The 18,585-nt window shown below is 49.5% G+C and overlaps 6 protein-coding genes and 1 non-coding gene across 8 annotated transcripts; 3 read left to right on the forward strand and 4 right to left on the reverse strand.

The window, feature by feature from the left end:
• Positions 1 to 2,251: 2,251 nt before the first annotated feature.
• LOC9639371 (probable auxin efflux carrier component 1b) lies at positions 2,252 to 5,445 on the forward strand. 2 transcript variants are annotated; one of them, XM_024682480.1, is made up of 7 exons: positions 2,255 to 2,680; positions 2,747 to 4,281; positions 4,348 to 4,651; positions 4,759 to 4,844; positions 4,910 to 5,067; positions 5,128 to 5,204; positions 5,260 to 5,445. In XM_024682480.1, the coding sequence occupies exons 2-7, from the start codon at positions 2,859 to 2,861 to the stop codon at positions 5,324 to 5,326; spliced, it is 2,115 nt and encodes a 704-aa protein (XP_024538248.1). In that variant the 5' UTR covers positions 2,255 to 2,680; positions 2,747 to 2,858; the 3' UTR covers positions 5,327 to 5,445. The 2 variants fall into 2 exon arrangements, 1 of the variants encoding a protein (XP_024538248.1); XR_002993237.1 differs by having other exon boundaries at positions 2,252 to 4,281; positions 4,748 to 4,844.
• A 1,288-nt stretch (positions 5,446 to 6,733) lies between these two features.
• LOC112348948 (pentatricopeptide repeat-containing protein At4g02750-like) lies at positions 6,734 to 8,458 on the forward strand. The gene has a single exon (XM_024682384.1). It carries the CDS (start codon positions 6,734 to 6,736, stop codon positions 8,456 to 8,458), a length of 1,725 nt encoding a protein of 574 aa, XP_024538152.1.
• A 1,688-nt stretch (positions 8,459 to 10,146) lies between these two features.
• LOC9639373 lies at positions 10,147 to 11,948 on the reverse strand. Its single transcript, XM_024682445.1, has 3 exons — positions 10,945 to 11,948; positions 10,629 to 10,886; positions 10,147 to 10,575 (listed from the first exon to the last, which is right to left on the reverse strand). Exons 1-2 carry the CDS (start codon positions 11,941 to 11,943, stop codon positions 10,632 to 10,634), a joined length of 1,254 nt encoding a protein of 417 aa, XP_024538213.1. The 5' UTR covers positions 11,944 to 11,948; the 3' UTR covers positions 10,147 to 10,575; positions 10,629 to 10,631.
• Positions 11,949 to 12,015: 67 nt separating this feature from the next.
• TRNAN-GUU lies at positions 12,016 to 12,089 on the reverse strand. The gene has a single exon. It is a non-coding gene; the product is annotated as a tRNA-Asn (tRNA).
• A 75-nt stretch (positions 12,090 to 12,164) lies between these two features.
• On the reverse strand, positions 12,165 to 13,324 carry LOC9656164. Its single transcript, XM_002977581.2, has 2 exons — positions 13,061 to 13,324; positions 12,165 to 12,592 (listed from the first exon to the last, which is right to left on the reverse strand). Exons 1-2 carry the CDS (start codon positions 13,283 to 13,285, stop codon positions 12,239 to 12,241), a joined length of 579 nt encoding a protein of 192 aa, XP_002977627.1. The 5' UTR covers positions 13,286 to 13,324; the 3' UTR covers positions 12,165 to 12,238.
• Positions 13,325 to 13,485: 161 nt separating this feature from the next.
• Positions 13,486 to 15,819, forward strand: LOC9656165 (protein RETICULATA-RELATED 1, chloroplastic). The gene is made up of 8 exons (XM_024682419.1): positions 13,486 to 13,922; positions 13,990 to 14,154; positions 14,207 to 14,299; positions 14,352 to 14,452; positions 14,521 to 14,622; positions 14,685 to 14,990; positions 15,055 to 15,234; positions 15,293 to 15,819. The coding sequence occupies exons 1-8, from the start codon at positions 13,518 to 13,520 to the stop codon at positions 15,507 to 15,509; spliced, it is 1,569 nt and encodes a 522-aa protein (XP_024538187.1). The 5' UTR covers positions 13,486 to 13,517; the 3' UTR covers positions 15,510 to 15,819.
• A 375-nt stretch (positions 15,820 to 16,194) lies between these two features.
• LOC9639374 (U-box domain-containing protein 1) lies at positions 16,195 to 18,568 on the reverse strand. The gene has a single exon (XM_002977582.2). The coding sequence runs from the start codon at positions 18,397 to 18,399 to the stop codon at positions 16,345 to 16,347; it is 2,055 nt and encodes a 684-aa protein (XP_002977628.1). The 5' UTR covers positions 18,400 to 18,568; the 3' UTR covers positions 16,195 to 16,344.
• Positions 18,569 to 18,585: the final 17 nt, after the last annotated feature.

Raw genomic sequence — 18,585 nt, forward strand, 5'->3', positions numbered from 1 at the left:
TCAGGAGCGATCAAGCGCCCCACCCCCCCCAAAAAAAAAGAAAAACAAATACAAAGATCCAAGAAAATGGTCTATGAGAAGAAATCTCCAGAAGGAACGCTTGAGTGGGCGATGAAAGATCAAGCGCGGGCGAATATCAGATCTGGTTGGCGCTCTTTTTGTTCTCCTGCCAATGATGGCGCAAGCGATCCAAAGGAGCGCGTCGCTCTCACGGGAAACCAAGACAATTGCAAAGGAGAGGAGGAGATGGAGCTCGTTGTCACACTCTCTAGCACAATGCGCTCATCCACATCGTGTGGCTAGCTCCATCGGACAGGCCAAATTTATGGTGTCCGAGCCAAGCCCTCACAATCGCGACTCGCGAGAGAAGCAAGTGAGCGAATTGTGTTGCTTTGCCTCCGAGGAGAACCTCAAAGCAAACTGTTCGGTGTTTTGGGACCGAAAAGTTGGCCATGCATGAAAGCAACGTCCAAGTCTCCACTCTACGTTAGCACTGTTGGCATCATGCATGCATCAACCTTGATGGAGAAAAACATCAGAGGACCATTTGATGTTTTCTTTTTGTGAGGGGGATGGCTACAATGTAACCACTTGTTGTCAGTGGTCCACCTCGGTTATAAACTAGTCTGGCTAATCTAGGTAGCTAATCACAATGTTGTATTGTCGGGAGATACGTGGGCAGTGCTTTGCTGCCACTAAACCATCCTCTTTCGAATGCTTAAACCAAAAACATGCCAGGGACGGGCATTTTGGAATGGGCATTTTGTGAGTGGACTGGAGTGGGAGCCATGTACAAAATTATTCTCTTTGTGAGAATCCTAGATTCTACAAGCACTAGGCTAAAGCGCTGGAAGGCAGGGTGGAATTTTGGCGGAGCTGCAAGTGCGTGTCTGGAATCTACGCTGCAAAAGCCTCCGGCTAGGAGCTTAAACAAAACCCAGGCTCGCTGGTGATCATATGCTTCAAAACTAAATGCTTTCCAGAATCCAAGCTCTTTTCCAATGTGGAAATGGATGCTACACAACACCAAACCCATTGAACACCCACTTTCTTTAAGGCGGAATTTGGCACCAATGTCCCTACTTGATGGCACAATGTTATCTATACATACGAGTACATGAAATTGGGGAAATCCTTGTGTGGCATTATCAGAAGCTTTAAGAGCGATGGAGTGGTGCCTGTGGACTGGAATGCCCCACAGTAAGATGCCTTTTGTGCAATTGGGAGAGCGAGAAACTCAAAAGGGCGGGAAGATTCTCTCCAAGACGTATATGTAGAGCATCATATTCTGCACGACTGAGTAGTACACACAATGTATACGTCTCGAGAAGAGATGAGATGTTCCCACCAGCCAAATGTAGACTAGCCCACGCAATTCCATGATATGAGCAAATTGCTAGCAGCTTTTCCATCTCAGCTGTGTAGATCGACACGATGTTAAGAGCTCGCTTAGAGTCTTGAAGTGTCGATCTAAAGCTGACAGTATCCCCGAGATATATACTAAATCACCCCCAATGGAACCATATGATCTCCATGTACATCGTACAAAGCAAAAAAGAAGGAAGAGAGTGTGGCTTTCTTGATCACATAGGTGATCACAGCTGGTCCCATGCCTCCACCAGACTCGAAAACCATGTATTACTATTCGGATGTTTGCAGTGATTGCCTCCCAGCTAGCAATTTTCGTACCAACCAACCAGAGAAAAGAGAATTCATAGAGAACACAAGCTGCAAATATTTCAATCCCGCCACCTTTCCTTTCACACTTACATGTGTGTTATGTGCGCAGGCGATTGACACCCAACACCCAAGCAGAAAAGCCCATCTAGCTTTCAAGAGGTGGGGAAAGAGAGATCGATTTAAAATAATGCGGCAGCACAGCTTTATGGCAGAGAGATATCTGTTCCAAACAAAGGGGCTTCGGTTACGAAATTTCCAAAACATCGCGAGCAAATGTACTTGGATCAGGCTACAGCCCAGCCATGTAAAAACTCAAGAAAAAATGGAGAAAGAAAATAACCAATACCTTCTTATCCGATGGATCGATTCGATGAGAAACACTGGCTCCCCACAGCGAGATTTCACCACCCATGATAGGGCGAGGGGGCTTGTGTACGAAACTGGGGCGACAAAGTGGCCAGCGTACGGCCCCAGTCAGGCCCATGTGCCAGTGCCCACTGACCCAGTGGCCAGTGGCCAGTGGCCCATTCCGATACCACTATCACTCCCAAGTGTAGTGTGAGTGAGTGTATAGCCTCCTCCTAGCTAGTGGGCTCTTCCCATCTTTTCTCTTTTAGGTCTCTCTTCGTCGCGCATTTTTCTTTTCTTTGTGAGATTTGCTGCTGCTGCTGCTCGCGCTACTACTGCTACTGGACCTTTGGATTCTTCGAGCGCACTGTGTTCTTGTTTGGCGTGTCGCGCTGCCCATCTCCATCAATCAATCAATCTCACGCACCCACATTGGATTGACCATGGGTGGGGCGAGGTCGGAGGAGGAACACCCCCGGTGTGTGAGAGATCTTTGTTGCCGGCTGCGATTCGCATTAGAAACCCCTGTGTAGTTCCTAGCCTTGTCCCTGAGATGGTTGATTGCTCCTATATGCCCAGAGAGGGGAGCTGTTCAATCCTGTTTCGTCGGCAAATCGATGGACAGCAGCGCTAGACAGCTCAAATTCCCGAGGTAAACTGTGCCAGCATTGCTTCCTAGATAGCTCTCCGATCGATTGCTTCAAAATCCGGCTCGCAGGGGGCCGCAATCCTCGAATTCACTGCCCAAGAACTAGAAAACAGAGAAAGCAGAGCTTCTCTCTCTCTCTCTCTCTCTCGTCCGCGAAGGATTTCCCACTCGCCCGGGAAAGATGATTAGCGGGGGCGATTTCTACCAAGTCATGGCCGCTGTGGTGCCGCTCTACGTCGCCATGATCCTGGCCTACGGCTCCGTGCGCTGGTGGGGGATCCTCACGCCCGAGCAGTGCTCGGGCATCAATCGATTCGTGGCGCTCTTCGCAGTGCCACTGCTCTCCTTCCAGATCATCTCCAAGAACAACCCCTACCTCATGAACCCCCAGTTCATCGCCGCCGACGCCATCCAAAAGGCGGCCGTGATGCTCGTCCTCGCCATCTGGGCGCGCTACTCGTCGCGCGCCAGCTTCGAGTGGGTCATCACGCACTTCATGGTGGCGACGCTGCCCCACACGCTGGTGATGGGAATTCCCCTCCTCTACGCCATGTATGGCGAGAAGCACGGCAGCCTCGTCGTCCAGGCCTTGGTTCTCCAGTGCATCGTCTGGTACACGCTCCTCCTCGTCATGTACGAGTACCGCAGCGCCAAGATCCTCATCCTGGAGCAATTCCCCGACACCGCCGCCTCCATCGTCTCCTTCAAGGTGGACTCGGACGTGATCTCGCTCGATGGCCGCGACCAGCCCGTGCTGACCGAGGCCGAGGTGGGCGACGACGGCCGGATCCACGTCAAGGTCCGCAAGTCCACCTCCTCCGCGCAGTCCGCCAGGTTCTCCTCCGCCTCCATGCATCACTTCAACTCCAACTTCGGCGCTGGCCAGTTCAATCTCAACAACACCGCGAGATCGCCCATGGCATCGATGTTCTCGAGCAAGGCGGGCACTCCCCGCCCCTCCAATCTCACCGGCGCCGAGATCTACTCGCTGCATTCTTCGCGGAATATGACCCCCCGCGACTCGAGCTTCACCCGCGGGGACGCGTATCTCATGAGCGGCGGCGGCGGCGGTGGGAACTCGAGCTTGATGAGCTCCAACATCTTTGGACGAGCGAGCACTGGGCATCACGCTGGGGGGAGTCCTTTGCATCACCACGCACACGAGGGAATGTCCACGGGGCTCCTGAATCAATCCGGGATCACTGCTAATCGCCTGAGCTTCCAGGAGGATCAGAGCAATGGATTCCACCACCACCACCACCAACACCATAGCAACAATAGCAACAACACGAGCAAGGTTTTGGGAGCGTACTCGCCATCGCCATCCATGCAGCTCCCCAAAAAGGTGGCGAACAATAACATTTCCAGCACCACAGGCAAAGATAACAGTACGCCCAATGTTTTGCAAGGGATTCCACAGGGAAAATCGGCTGACTACGACGCCAAAGAGCTTCATATGTTTGTGTGGAGCTCGAGCGCTTCCCCAACGTCCGAGAAGGGTTTGCATGTCTTCGGTGGAACCGACTTCAATGCCCGAGATGGAGCCAAGTTTGATCCAAAAGAAACCAAACTGGTCGTCGTCTCTGATGATGGTCAAGTGGAAGGCAAGTGTTTCACAACTTGTTCTTTGTTAGTTCTTACACTTTCCCTTGTTTCTGGCAATGGTTTAGATACGAGGGACCGAGTTCCAGAGTACTTGCACCAGGAATTCAGCTTTGCCGATCGAAACGGTGCGTATGATCCATCCGATAAGCTTGAGCCGAATCTTGCGAAGCTAGAATCGAGCTCCACTGTGGAGCTTGCTCCAAAAACTCCAAACTTGAATGGTGGTGGTACTGGAGAAGGGAATCAAGCAATGCCTCCAGCAACAGTCATGACTAGGCTCATCCTTGACATGGTGTGGAGAAAACTCGTGAGGAATCCAAACACTTACTCGAGTCTCATCGGCTTGGTCTGGGCTCTCGTCTCTTTCAGGTACTTGTAGCAAGCTTGAGTTCATTCCCTCATTCCTCTTTGATAGCTACTTATAGACTATGAAATTACTTTCTTGCCTGACTGAAGCTCTTGTAGATTTTTTCTAGGTGGAATGTCAAGGCGCCGAAACTCATTGAAAAGTCCATCACTATTCTCTCGGATGCTGGCTTGGGGATGGCTATGTTCAGTCTAGGTGTGTGTAAAGTTTCTCTATTTCTTTCAAAACCTTCCAACACTGATGCTCAATCTTTTGTGTAGGACTTTTCATGGCGCTGCAACCGAGAATTTTGGCCTGTGGAACTTCCATGGCAATGTTTGGAATGTTGCTCAGATTTTTCTGTAGCCCGGCTATCATGTCTGTGGCGTCCATCGCTGTGGGGTTAAGAAAGCTGGATCTTCGAGCGGCCATTGTCCAGGTATATAGTTTTTTTTTATAAAAAAATTAAAAATTCATCTTTCTATTGTATTGATACCAGGCAGCTCTACCTCAAGGAATCGTGCCGTTCGTTTTTGCGAAAGAATATAATGTTCATCCAGATGTTCTCAGCACGGCGTGAGTCTCTCTTTCTATTCTTTTCGTTCTTTAACTTGAGCTTTCTTGCAAACAGTGTGATCTTCGGTATGCTAGTGGCACTGCCTATAACTCTTTTATACTACGTTTTACTTGGCATCTAGAAAAGCCTGTGCGCAGAAGATCAAAACACCCGCGAGGATTTCTTACATGTGTATGTATATTAATGTCCAAAATCAAAGGATAAGTTCTTTGAAATTTAAAAGATCTTAATTGGCGGAAATTCCTGCTTGGCATATGCCCGAAATGGGCATTTTAGCTTCTCCCGGTTCTAGACGAAACCCTTGATAACCACCAGCATACAGTTTATTGGGAGGAAGAGGAAACATCCCGACAGAGATGTTTATGTGCCTTGTTGTTGGAGATGCACTTCTCATCTTCTAGCAAGTATCTTTCGTTGCAAAATCTTAAATGGAAGCGCGTTTGTTGAGATGTTGCCCGTCGCTGGCATGTTGTAAAAAGCATTAACGTCTCAGAGATGCCCGTTTAGGGCATCCGCTACAAGAAGCATTATCCATAAACGTTTGGGACCTTAAGACTGTTTTGAGTTGTGATCTGGTATGCAAGCATTTAATCGAGCATCAAACCGTAACAGAATTGCTTGCACAGCAATACGCTCGGATCTGTCCAAGCTCTAGAATCCTGTAGTAAATCGAGTCAAAGAGCTCTAGCCAAACCGTCCTCAAAGACCATGTTCGATCAAGTTACATCATCCATTCAGTTTCGACTGTCTTGAGATTGTAGAATGCTTGCTATTGAGCATACATGATCCATAGAAGGATAAAGACGCTGCTCAGGACTGGAGGTACTTGAGGTTAGTACCAAAGGTCGCGATAAATCCCAGACCAGAGTAGAGACTTGTAACCGACGCATATAAGAGAGTTGACCAATCGATCCCTACTCTTGTTTCTCGTCATGATCAGTATCCCAATGAGCCAAGAAGGGGCTCCCTAAGGTGTTTGATCGCACAGACATTTTAAGAAAATAACGAATATATTATTTTCTAAAATCATATTTACTGAATTTAGAGAAGTTGTAATAACAGATGATATCAAAGTTGCTCTTGTAATGGTAATTCGCAAATTAATTAGAAAATTTTGATTACTTTCTATCCTTGAGAAGAGGAGATGATGTGAGGTCAAGTGTATACCTATAATACTATATATTAATATTATTTTGATAGCTGTCAGATTGATTTGAATTTAGACAACTATACATTAGGGTTTTTCTATATTCTATTTATACACTCAGTTAATAATATTAACTTTTATGAAGAATAATTGTATTATTATGTTTTAGATCTTTCTACATTTTGTAAGTATTTTTCATAGATTGGAATCAATTGTCATTACGAACGATCAGCAAGAGCAACAGTGGAGGTATAGCCACTCTCACAGTGGAGGCAAAGTAGAGAATGCTATAAGGCGTAATGCTCCATGCCAAAATCTCGTGGTTCTAGAGGATAGAATGACCAGCGGGGATCTGCCGGGCGATAAGCCTTACTTTCAGCCATGAGCGTCGCAAATTTCTTCACGCTTGCGCACCGGCATACGGTGGATTTTGAGGAAGAGGAAGAACATCCCGATACATTACTCTTTGCTCGGCAGCTTCGAGCGTGTGGGAAGAAGAAAGATCTTAAGCAAGCAAAGCGCTTGCATTTCCAAATCACAAACAGCGGCTACCCCCAAAACAGATTCCTCTGGAACATCTTGATAGAAACGTATGGGAAATGTGGCAGCCTCGAAGAAGCCCGCTGGACTTTTGACGATCTCAAGGACCCCAACATTTTCTCTTGGACAATGCTGGTTGTCGCGTATGCCCAAAACGGGCATCTGCGAGACGCCAAAGCTCTTTACAACAGCATGCCAGACAAGAACACTATCTCAGCAAACGCGCTTCTAACGGCATTTTCAAAAAAAGGATACCTGCTAGAGGCACGAGAGCTTCTCGATCAGATAAGAAATCCATCTCCGACATCATACAACACCATGATTTCAGCGTATGCCCAAAGCGGGCATATGAACAAAGCTCGCAGCCTGTTTGAGAGCACTGATAAGAAGGACGTGGTTACATGGACAACGATGATTCAAGCGTATGCAGAGGGTGGCAACATAGCCGAAGCAAAGATTCTGTTTGATCGAGCTCCAAAACGTGATACCATTGCTTGCACAGTGATGGTCACAGCATATGCTCAAAACGGGCATATGAAGGAGGCTAGAGAAGTGTTTGACTCAATCCTTATCAAGGATTCCAAAGCTTGGACAGCCATGATCAAAGCGTATTCCAAGGCTGGCGACATAGCCTCCTCAAAGACCCTGTTCGATCAAATGCCACGCAAAGATATCACAGCACTCACGAGTATGATCTCTACTTACGCCCAGAATGGAGACTTTGAGCAAGCAAAGCTCTTGTTTGATGAGTGCGAGCAGCGAGACTCTGTGCTCTATGCAGTGATGATGCGCGCTTACTCCCAGCTCGGTGAAGTCGATCAAGCCAAGCTCATGTTTGACAACATCACACACAAAACCATCCTGTGCTGGAACTCGATTCTAACGGCATTTGTAAAACACGGGAGATTTGAGAATGCCAAGGACGTATTTTTGGACATGCCAAAGCGTGATGTGGTGTCCTGGAATGCGATGATCGATGCCTACGGCAAGAATAGGCAGGGTAAAGAAGCGATCAAACTTTTCCACCGGATGGAGGCCGAGGGGATCGATCCGGATGAGGCTACCTTCGTTACCATGCTCGAGATTTGTGCGACTTTAGCGTCGATCCAGCAGGGAGAAGCCGTTTACAGGAGAATCCGTCGATCCAAGTATAAGAGACACACCAAAGTTTTGAATGCTCTGATTCACATGTACGGGTGCTGCGGGAGTTTGATACAAGCGAAGGAAGCATTCTCTCGGCTGGGACGACCGGACGAGTTCTCTTTCACCACCTTGATGTCCGCTTGTTCTAGGAACGATCACAGCAGGGAAGCACTCGAGATTCTCCCTTACATGATCCTCCAAGGTGTTGATCCTTCTTCCGTAACGTTTCTAGTGGTTTTGTCTGCGTGTTCCAGCGCCGGTTACTCGCCTGACGAAGCTCGAGGATGCTTTGTTGCGATGATTGATGATTTCTCCCTGCTACCATCCTCTGAGCATTACGACTGTTTCTTTCGTCTCATGCAACGAGCTCAGCCTCGGCTTCGTGCCGAAATGCTGGCAGATGAGCTCGCCGTTTTCAGATAGTAATAAATTGCAAGCTGCTAAGACGATCCTGGCATGGCATTCCTCGATCACGCTACAAGCTCTGAGCAACGTTACCTTCACTTCACAAGGCCTTGTCCATGCAAATCCAGCGCCGTGCGGTCTTGTCCGTTCTAGGCATACGCCGATATAAGCAAAGGAAACAACGTCTCTTTACAGCATAGAATAGAAGAGGCAGTGCTCTTATAAACCCTACTCTTTTTTGTGGCATCTCCGAGTGTACGATCTTAAGCGTGCGAGCAGACAGAGCAGTTTTTGGCCTCATTTAGTGACTTTATACACTTTATCTTAGTTTAAAAATTAATAAAAATAAAGACCTAATTTTACTGAATAAAATTTTTAATGCTTTATTTTATTATTTATTTTTAACTTTGATTTTACCCTTTAATTTAACCTATTTTTATCAGTTAATAAATTTAGACATTAACCTTATAAAAAGTGGATAACTAATATTTAATATTTAAGCAAACCTATGGGTGTTATTTATAATTTATAAACATATTTATAATTATAAACTTTCTTAAACACTTTCTAGCATATTCTAGTTTATTCTACCATATTATATTAATAAGAATAATTTTGTGTTTATAAATTATAAATATCCAATTGATCAATTGGATTTTTAAATAATACTAAATAGTAGTAAGCTGCAAATTATTTTATTACTTGGTTGTACCACTAATATAAATATTATTATTAGTATAAATCCCTTTCTAGATTACAGGTATAAGATATCACTTTAAAAAGGGATATATTTAGCATCTTCTAACAGTCTCAACAATAACAATGACAACACAGTAGCAAGATCAGTTCTATTGCCTTTGCCATTCCTCCCATTCTTCCTAATGCTAACACTCCACCCTTGAGAGAACACTCATCATCACAGCTAGATCACCTGGAAGCGACATGTGCCAAAGTTCAATGGAGGAGGATCACCTAAGCTTGTGATCTTGTGGCAAGGCTATACGAAAGGCCGAGAGAAGACAGCTGTGCTAGAGCTACGGATCGATCTGTTCGTTCGGAGCACCATTCTTTTGTTGTGATAGAGTGCTAGAGCTTGAAAGATCCAGCGAGATAAGTGGATCTAGAGACGACCTTTGAATTTGATTTATGGGAGTTATCCTGCAAAGGGATGTGGCCTGCATTTAGCGGCGATTTGAGCTTGCGTTTCTGGTTGGACTACAACTTGTGGTAGCAAATTGTGAAGGGCATGTTTTCCTTGTACCAGCTATTTGCTCCAGTAACTCTCTCTTGACACGGAGACACGACTGAGATAAAGTAGCAGCAGATCACACAAAGCACGCCAACCCAGGTAGTCCGCCTTAAACGTCCAGTGAGCCACGTCAAGCCTTCAGACTCGAGCATCCCGAAGCAAAACCATGAGGAGTGATTTTGGGACATTCACCCCGAAATGGATCGTCGCTCTGTAGCGACAGCTCCATCTCACGTCCCTCTTGTCATCGTGCGCATGCTCTCAACCAGTTGATGTATGGATGAGTTCCCGCAACGGAGGACTGCTGGTGAGTATCCTGTGATCAAAGTAACTTGCTAGAAGCACAGTCCAAGTGGAGTGCCTTTAGCCTGAGCAATGGAGCGATCGCAAGATCAAGACTCATCTGTGCTTGAGGCAGAGTTTTGTCACCCTGGGTGATCATCTCATCAGGTTCCAGTTTCCACAAATCCTCAGTAGTTAGGACTATAGAAGGCAAGAAAGTGCAAATCACAACAGATTCTCACTTTTCTCACTTCCAACATAATGGGCGAGCAAACAGATCCTCACTCTTCTCACTTCCAACATAAGAATGCTCAACCTCAGGGCTTCCACAATCACTCACCCATACAAACACTACGATTTCAAGGCTTGCGCTTGACAAGGGTGTGAGTGTAACCACTGAGAATTCTGCTGTTAGATACGTGAGCACCGGGCATGCTGCCAAGAGAGTGCCTTGAGAAGCGAAGTCGACACACCAGTGTCACGAAATTCGAGAGTCCGGAGCGGCGGTTGACCCATCAAAGCTCTGTAGAAGCCGAAGCGGAGCTCTTGCCATCGCTTGAGCTCCATACCACGCATTCTGTTCAAAAGGTGGTGGCTCCGTTTCCTGCAAACCAGGACAATTAGAACAAGACAATTGACAAGAACAAAACTTGTCACCTTTTAGCACTTGAGTGTGACTCGGCTTGGATAGAAGAGTAACAGGTCGAATAGAACTCGCCAGCATTCATAGCTCTCCTTGACGGACTTCGTTTCGTGGTCTGCCATCTCCTTGCAATGTACCACCAGACTCGGGATTTTATGAACTTCGAGAAAAGCCTTGAACAAGCTGATATCAGGCGCCGCATAGCGGAAGTCCAAGTCCGCCCAGAGATGGACATGGAGCGCCTCTAATCTCATGTCTCCTCCTACAAACGACTGCAAGAGCCAAGAGAATCATAAAAAGAAGGAAAAGGGAAAGAAAAGTGAAGCATACCATCATAGCCAGGCCATAGAAATGGATCCTCTTCAAGTTGATGAGTGGAGCCAAGAAATTGTCAATCCTTGTCTTTCCAGTGCTCCTCAGCCCAAGGTGGAGCACCGTGACCATGGGCGTGAACTGGAACACGTTCGCAACATTCTCCAGCGCCCAGTTTCCAGTTATCCTCAAGCTTTGCAGCAAATCACACCGGTTCTCGAGCTCGCAGGAGGAGAAGAGCTCCAGCGAGCTCAAGTTCTTCGACAGGAAATGGATGCTCAGCCTGGCGCTTCTCGAGGGAAGGTTGCCAAACACAAAGCTGGCCAGCCTTGGCGCGTTGAGAACCACCTTGAACGCATCGCCATCCCTCCAGCAGCCGAAAAGCCTGAGAGTTCTCAAGCTGGCGCTCGAGACCGTGAGAGCTGGCCTGGAAACGTCCCCAAAGAAGTCGACGCTCAGATTCTCCAGCGCCGGGGACGCTGCGAGGAGCGCCTCGAGCAGCAAATTCGTCACGTTGATCGCCTTGGAGAATCGGCAGTAGCGCAAGCTCTGGAAGGGAGATTCATCCACCACCGGCAGCAAGTTCTTGCTGTAAAACCTCCCGACTATCTGGACGCCCCGGAGAGTGTCCAAGCGCAGCACCGAGTTCCACACAGCCGGCCCCCAGCGCAGAGAAACGGTGGCCTCGAGCCAAAGAGCAGTGAGGGAATCGGCCCACATAAGCCAGTGCCCGGTAGCTTCGGACGGCTCATCGCACCGGAGAGAGACCTTGAGCGTCTTGAGGCATCCGGGAGCTCTGTTCTTGGTGCGGCGGAGCACAGCGGCGATGACGTCTTCCTTCTCCCTCACCTCCTCCTTGCTGCGAGCCCTAAAATCGAAATGCAAGCCTGTGACAGCCCAGCGCAGCTCCTGCCATCGCTTGCACACCAGCGAGCACTGCGCAATCTGCCGCGCATCCGCGATCCTGGACAAGATATCGACGAGCGCGCCATCGTCCAGGTCCACGCTTCGCCGCATTTCCTTCCCTCCAAGATCCAAAAGAAAAAGTAAAAGGACTCGAACCCAAACAAAAAGAGAAATTTTATACTCCGCTAGAAGGAGGGCTCGAACCTCCGACCTTGTGGTTAACAGCCACACGCTCTGACCAACTGAGCTACTCCAGCTTTTTGTGACATCCCATACAGCCCTTTAAAATTTAAATTTCTCTCAGCCTTTACAAAGTTTAAATGGTCATAACCTTTAAAAATTCTACGAGTAAAACCTTATTGTAATCATTTCTTTTGCTATGGTACAACATAAACATATGGGTTGATCATAGATAGATTGCTCCTGCGACTCCCACTGCCGGGCCGATAAACGTTGTTGGAAGCAAAACGTCCACAAAGCATCCCAGCGGGCCACCGATGAACGGGACTTTCTTGACGACGCTCTTGGCCATATGGACGAGCATGACGCCGCCCAGCATGAACAGTCCCAGCCTCTTGCCTCGATCCAAAGCAACCCGCTTGATCAGCCGCCGGGCCAGCTGCTCGAATCTGTCGATGTCGATTGGCACGTCCACGATCTCTGGCGAAGTGTCGTACTCGAGGATCGCTTCCAGGTCCTCCTGCTCCACCGGCCGGAAGAGAAGCTTGCCGGGCTTTGGATCCAGTTCTTCCGCGAGCGTCTGGAAGGAGATAGAAGATCGTCAGTAAGGAATCTAAGCACTACTACCAAGCAAGCAAGGAATTGTATCTGATTTGTAAAACCCAGCTTCAAACATAAGCAAGACCATCCTGGAGTTCCGCAAAAGAAAAGCATCCTAGAAAGGAGAAAGAGCTTCAATGCTTCCACGACACAGTTCCAATGTGAAAAACACTCTAGAACTACAACAATCTTGCAATGTAAGACGCGAAACACGAAATAAGCAAAGCATCGAAGAAAAAATCCAGAGAAGAAAGAGCTTGAATGCTTCTACAACACAGAATGGAAGGTTCCACTGTGGAAAAGCTCGAGAAGTACAACAATCTTCCAATGTGAACTACGAAAAGAAGACGCGGGAGAACAGAGAACACGAGATCAACAAGCCCGTGAAGCAAAGAGCACGGATTTTCACGAAAGAAAGACTTCTAGCACTGGATTTCGCGAGATTTACCTGGAGGAAGAGGCGCAGAGCTGACAGGAGGCATTCCTTGGGGATGACCGACGCCGGCGGCGGCTCTTGGAAGCGGATGAATGCGGCGTGGACGGCGGTGAGGTAGCGCGTGGAGCCATCGAGCAGGCGGTCGACAGCATCCGCCACGCTCCCGCTTCCCTGGAAGAATGGCGCGCGCTCCTGCTTCTCCGTGTCGTCCTCCTCGTCTCTCACAGACGACGCCATGATCAAGAAGAAGATTTTAGGGCTTTTTCCCCCTCTCCGACGTGGCAAAATAAGCCTATGACATGGCGTAAAGCTCACCCCTAAAAGATCTCCACCTCTATGACATGGATTGCGTGTATAAAAACGTTGAATGACGTGGCGGCACAAGATCGCCTGGCGTGGCAAAAGCGCGCCAGCTCAGCGTATAAGACGCATATTCACGAGGGATTCTATCTCTTTGGCCAGAGGACCTATGGCGCATCCTCTACTGGCGCTATCGATTCCATCGGCGCCCGTCTCGGCTTCCTCCTCCTCCTCCTCCGACGCTCACATTCTCCACTCCACAGGTTCGTCGTCGCCGCTCCTCACAGCGTTTCAATCGCCGGCTCCATCCGGGAGGATTGCTGCTGCTCCGGGCCCTTCCAGGGTTTCGCTCGCAGGGTTTTGCGCGTGCGCTAGGCAGGGGATTAGGGTTGATGCGGCCGCTGGTGGCCGCGGCAGGGTTTCGGCATTCCTGGACAATGACGCTGTCGATCTCAATCCCTCCTCGATGGTGCCCGTGATGAGGAAGGAATTTGGTGCCTTTGGCGGTGGCGCGACGCTGGAAAAATCCAAGCTTGACCTCTCGTCCACGTCTTCGACCAAGTCCAGGCCTCAGGCAAGCGAGCTCTTTTTTATTCTTTCGTAGCTGATGAAGAAGAAAAAAATGTTGTTCTTCCTTTCAGCTAGAGGACGGTGACAATGGTGGAAACATTGGCAAAGGAAACAGGCATGGCGGTGGTGATAGCGGCGACGATGGTGGAGACGACGACGCTTATTTCGGTGATGGTGACGAAGAAGAAGATGGTGGAAACGATGGTCTCTTTGGCAAACGAATAATTGTTCCAGAGGTACGAGAGATCCTTGGAATGAGAAAACTGACTTTGTTCTCTTCCTAAACAGATTTTCGACCGGAAAATCCTGGAGGCGGTGATGAAGGAATGGTACCGAACTATGAGTGACTTGCCTCTTGGTTTCAAGCAGGCTTTTGAGCTGGTAAGCAAAAGCTTAAATGGTCGCTCGCTCGTCTGACTGTCTGTGTCAAAAGGGATTGGTGAGCTCCGCGCAGCTCGTGAGATTCTTTTCAATGAGTGCCAGGCCAACGTTCTCAAGGGCGCTCTACAGACTGTTTCCTCCATCGCTTCCAAGGTTGTAACTTACCATTTCTTTCTCTCTGAACTTTGTTTTTCTGAGCCTGTTGTCTTGGTTTTTGACAGAATGCTTGCAGATCCAAGCTGGTATCCTTACAAAATATGCTTGGAGCAACTCGCTACCATTGGTTACGGATGTTGGTGGGAGTACCAGCGTCGGGGTGAAAGGTGAGCTCGTCGCTCTTCTTCTTTTTCTGTGTATGTTTGATTGAATCAATTTTTGTGCACAGGATCAAGGACGAGTGGGATTTGGCTCTATGCAACGTCCTCACTCTCGCGGCTTGTAACTTAGCCGTTGTTTGGTCGCTCGCGCCGACAAGGTCCTACGGCTCAACCTTCAAGTACGAGTTTCAGAACGTTCTACAGAAGCTTCCCAACAACATCTTCGACAAGAGCTACTCCATGCGGAATTACAACATGGGGCAGAGGCTCTGCAGCTTTTTCTACAAGGCAGGTGTGCTTGGCTTTTTGGGTGCGTTCCTTGGAGCTGCTGGAGCGGGATTGTCAAAGGCTTGCATTACTTTGAGAAAGCAGCGGTATGGTTTCCAAGACTTTTATGTTTGGTTCTGATGTACATATCATTGGCTGGCCTGTCTGTAGTGGTGCGAGCGACGAGTCTTCGGTGCCTTTGCCTTCGGTCCAAACAAGTGCTCTCGGCTATGGTGCTTTCCTTGGCTTATCCGGAAACTTTAGATACCAGCTGGTCTACGGAGCGGAACGCGCGATGCAAGAGCATCTCAATCACCTGGGCGTTGTGATCCTTTGCAGCTCCGCTTTGAGGTACGCACAAAAGCATGGTTTGTGAGTGGAAATTCAACTTTGTTTTTTTTTTGTATAGGCTGCTGTCGATTCGCGTAGGCGATGCCAGTCGAGTAGCTCTCCTCGGTTTGGATTCCGACGCGAAGAAGGCCCGAGATGGGAAAGCGTACCGCCGGCCTTCTCTCCCGTCCATGGAGTCCCTCAAGAACGGCTTCTCCATGTCCGGTTTGCTCGATGCCAAGAAGGATATCTTCGCAAAGAGGAAAGTCAAGAGGAGAGTTATGGCCGTGCAATAGACGAGGATCCACCACCGCCGGAAGAGGTGCTACGTTTATTTCTTTTTATTTCTGACTGCCAGCTTTTTCTCATCGTCTGGCCGCCGCAAAGAACGTGAGGTGTTTTCGCTGCGCAACTCTTCCTTTTTTTTTTTTTGTGAAATAAGAGAGGTATTCTACGTGGAATTAAATCCACCGGCCATGCAAGTGATGGAGAATACGAAAGTTTGCAAAGTCAAGAAAAGGAGGAAACAGTTCAATTGACGTTGGCCAGTCGGCGTTGCATGAAGTCACAGCTTTTTACGTGGAAATACATACTTCTATTCTTTTTTGTTAGAGTTTGCCGAATCACCAGACACTACGGTCTCTGTCCTAAGCTTCAATGATGTAATCACGACTCTTTCGTGGAGTGGCGCTATAGCCGAAGAATCGGCCATAGCTGGAAACACAGTGCCAAGTTTCCAGAGAGAATTTCACTTCACTACGAATTGGACGAAGCAACGAAACGTGTTCTTGACCGCAAAAGTAAAAAGCTCGTTCGCGCGAACGTTCGCTCCGATGGCTCAATCCAATCCAACAAGCGTGCAACCAAAAGGTGGTGGCGGCCATCGTCATGGAGCACAAGTAAACCCAAAATGTACGATCGATGGGATTGATCCACCACAACCATGGAAGACAAAAAAACTTTGACGTTATGGAGGGACCATAGCAAAGAATCTCTTTTTTTTTTAGTGGGGAGAAAAGAATCATCTATGTACAAATTTGTTGTTCCCCCGTGTCCACAGCTTACAAACTTATCTTCTCGAAACTTTTCTTCCCGCAACTTTTCTTCCCGATTTCTCGAGAGATCGAACGCTCAATGCCGCAACTGGACGGTAGTCACGCCACCCAGCGCGGTGCTAAAGCTCCTCTCCGATCTGTGGAGGATCCTCAGCAGCGAGCTCGCCTTCCTCTTAGCTCGCGGCGTCCCAACCGTGATGAGATTGTAGAGCGCCGGGACGGTGGCCGAGATCTTGAGCAGCTGGTTGACGATGGTGTCACTGCCACTCCGGCACAGCGCCAGGAGAACCGCGGTGGAGTTCTCCTTCCCTTTGGACGATCCCATTCTCAGCAGTCCCACCAGCAGAGGAATCGCCCCTGTTCCACTCAGTGCCAGGAGTCCCTCGGAGGAGCTGGCCAGTAGAGCTAACACCGCCAGCGCGTCGTCGGTGATGTCCGCGTCCTCGGTGAGTAGCTCCACTAGCAAAGGCACCGCGCCAGCCGCGATGATCCTGCCTTTGTTGCCGTGGTAAACTGCCAAGTTGAAGAGCGCGGTCGCGGCATCGCGCTTCCCACGCGCGCTGCTCCCTTCTCGCAGCAGCGCGATGAGAGACGTGAAAGTTTCGCTCTTGCTGCCGATCAGGACCTTGTACTCGTCCACCACGGACAGGCTGAACAGCGTCGCCGCGGCATTCTCTCGAGACTCCACTGTGCTGCCTGACTTAAGCACCGCCAGGATCGGATCGACTGCCCCGGCCGAGACGATGAGCTTCTTGTTGGCGTCGCAGATGGACAAGTTGAGGATGGCCGTGATCGCGTTCTCTTGAGTCTTTGCGTCTCGCGATGAAAGCAGCGGCACCAAGAACGGGATCGCTCCTGCCTCGGCGATGCAAACCCGGTTGTCCGTTCCACATTTGGCCAGCAGCCTGAGCTCGTATGCCACTTGCTTTTGGACCTCTGGCGGGCCTGACGCAAGCTTGCCAACCAGAAAAGCTGCCGTGAGCTTTGTAGCTTCCAGAGCAGCTCGTGTGGTCACGAGATTGTCCACCGAGAGCGTTGGCTTGTTGCCGCTGGCGTGGGAGTTGTATGGAACTTTGTGATCCTCGCACCACTGCCGGATCAGACTCCTCAGCGCGTGATTCGGAATCACGTTGACGTGCGCTAGCTTCTGTCCGCTCTTCGGGCACGTCGAGTGGCCGGAGTCGATCCACCTCTGGATGGATACGCGGTCGTAAGTCTGGCCTGACGAGATGATCACCGGGTCTTGCATCAGCTCCAGACTTATCGGGCATTTGAATTCGTCCGGGACGTCGGATCCGGTCGCTTGTACCGCTGCGTCGTTGCTGGCCTCCACAGTGGTGGCCTCCACTTCGAGAGTCTCTTCTATGCACACGCCGAAGAGCACGCACTTGCAGTAACGCCCAAAGCTGATCAAGTTCTTGATGCTGATGAGCGCTGCCATGTCGCCACCCGTGGCCAAGCTCTCCATCTCCTCCTCCAAAAGATAGAGCTCCCTTTGGAGCTCGGAGCATATGTCGATCTGGAGGCTCTCGAAGAAGCTCCTCACTCTGAGCTCGTCGGGCGTTTCCTTCCTCTCCACTTCACTCAGCATGCCCAACACCTCGGCACGCATCTTCTCGTCGGACGCCTCGTAGATGGGCGTCGATCGCTTGGACTGCAATCTAAGCAGCTCCACCTGTTCCTTCACCTCCACGGAGATCTCCAAGAGATCAAGAGGGAGCCCGGATAGCTCCGACGCGATCTCCTGCGTGAGCTCGTAGAATTGCTCCGACACCCTTCGTGTTTGCATGAGCAACCATAGCCGGCTTCCTTCCCTGCACTCGTCAAGGAGCAATTTTGCCCTCTGGATCGTGAGATGGAGCTCCCGGAAGGCCAACACCGCGGAGGGCGGCAGCGTTGGATGGCAGTCCTTGATCTCCTCGAACAGAGGGCCGAGGAGCTTGATCCGGCGCACGATGTTGGACTGATTGCGCTGCTGGATCATCCTCGGCCGCTCGTAGAACCCGACCTCTTGCGCGAGATTATAGAGCTCCTTGACGAGGCTGAGCGCGCTGGGACTGGGAGGAGGCGGCATCAGCGCCATGACCAGCCGCCTTCTCTTGCTAAACGGCGATGGCTTCCGTTGCATCATCGATCTTGCTTTGCTTAGAACCCTACCTCTGCGCAATCTAGAGAAATCCCTGCGACCAAATGTACCTCGATCGATCGATTCTAGCGGCTAGAACATCGATTCACTCCAGAGGAGAGCTAGCAATCTGCGCGGCAGCGCGTGTGGCGGCGGCCCTCTTCCTCTTGGGAAATATTTGAAATGGGCAAA

The sequence above is a fragment of the Selaginella moellendorffii genome, unplaced genomic scaffold, assembly GCF_000143415.4.
Source record: "Selaginella moellendorffii unplaced genomic scaffold, v1.0 SELMOscaffold_34, whole genome shotgun sequence".
Lineage (NCBI taxonomy): Eukaryota > Viridiplantae > Streptophyta > Lycopodiopsida > Selaginellales > Selaginellaceae > Selaginella > Selaginella moellendorffii.

Excerpts from the sequence above, each read along its gene's own strand:
- LOC9639371 (XM_024682480.1), top strand. The coding sequence starts at position 2,859 with ATGATTAGCGGGGGCGATTTCTACCAAGTCATGGCCGCTGTGGTGCCG. Across the intron at positions 4,652-4,758 it reads TGGGCTCTCGTCTCTTTCAG|GTGGAATGTCAAGGCGCCGA; the intron begins GTACTTGTAGCA and ends GATTTTTTCTAG. Across the intron at positions 5,205-5,259 it reads CCAGATGTTCTCAGCACGGC|TGTGATCTTCGGTATGCTAG; the intron begins GTGAGTCTCTCT and ends TCTTGCAAACAG.
- LOC112348948 (XM_024682384.1), top strand. The coding sequence starts at position 6,734 with ATGAGCGTCGCAAATTTCTTCACGCTTGCGCACCGGCATACGGTGGAT.
- LOC9639373 (XM_024682445.1), bottom strand. The coding sequence starts at position 11,943 with ATGCGGCGAAGCGTGGACCTGGACGATGGCGCGCTCGTCGATATCTTG. Across the intron at positions 10,887-10,944 it reads TCTATGGCCTGGCTATGATG|TCGTTTGTAGGAGGAGACAT; the intron begins GTATGCTTCACT and ends TGGCTCTTGCAG.
- LOC9656164 (XM_002977581.2), bottom strand. The coding sequence starts at position 13,285 with ATGGCGTCGTCTGTGAGAGACGAGGAGGACGACACGGAGAAGCAGGAG. Across the intron at positions 12,593-13,060 it reads CTCTGCGCCTCTTCCTCCAG|ACGCTCGCGGAAGAACTGGA; the intron begins GTAAATCTCGCG and ends ATCTCCTTCCAG.
- LOC9656165 (XM_024682419.1), top strand. The coding sequence starts at position 13,518 with ATGGCGCATCCTCTACTGGCGCTATCGATTCCATCGGCGCCCGTCTCG. Across the intron at positions 14,991-15,054 it reads ATTACTTTGAGAAAGCAGCG|TGGTGCGAGCGACGAGTCTT; the intron begins GTATGGTTTCCA and ends GCCTGTCTGTAG. Across the intron at positions 15,235-15,292 it reads CTTTGCAGCTCCGCTTTGAG|GCTGCTGTCGATTCGCGTAG; the intron begins GTACGCACAAAA and ends TTTTTTGTATAG.
- LOC9639374 (XM_002977582.2), bottom strand. The coding sequence starts at position 18,399 with ATGATGCAACGGAAGCCATCGCCGTTTAGCAAGAGAAGGCGGCTGGTC.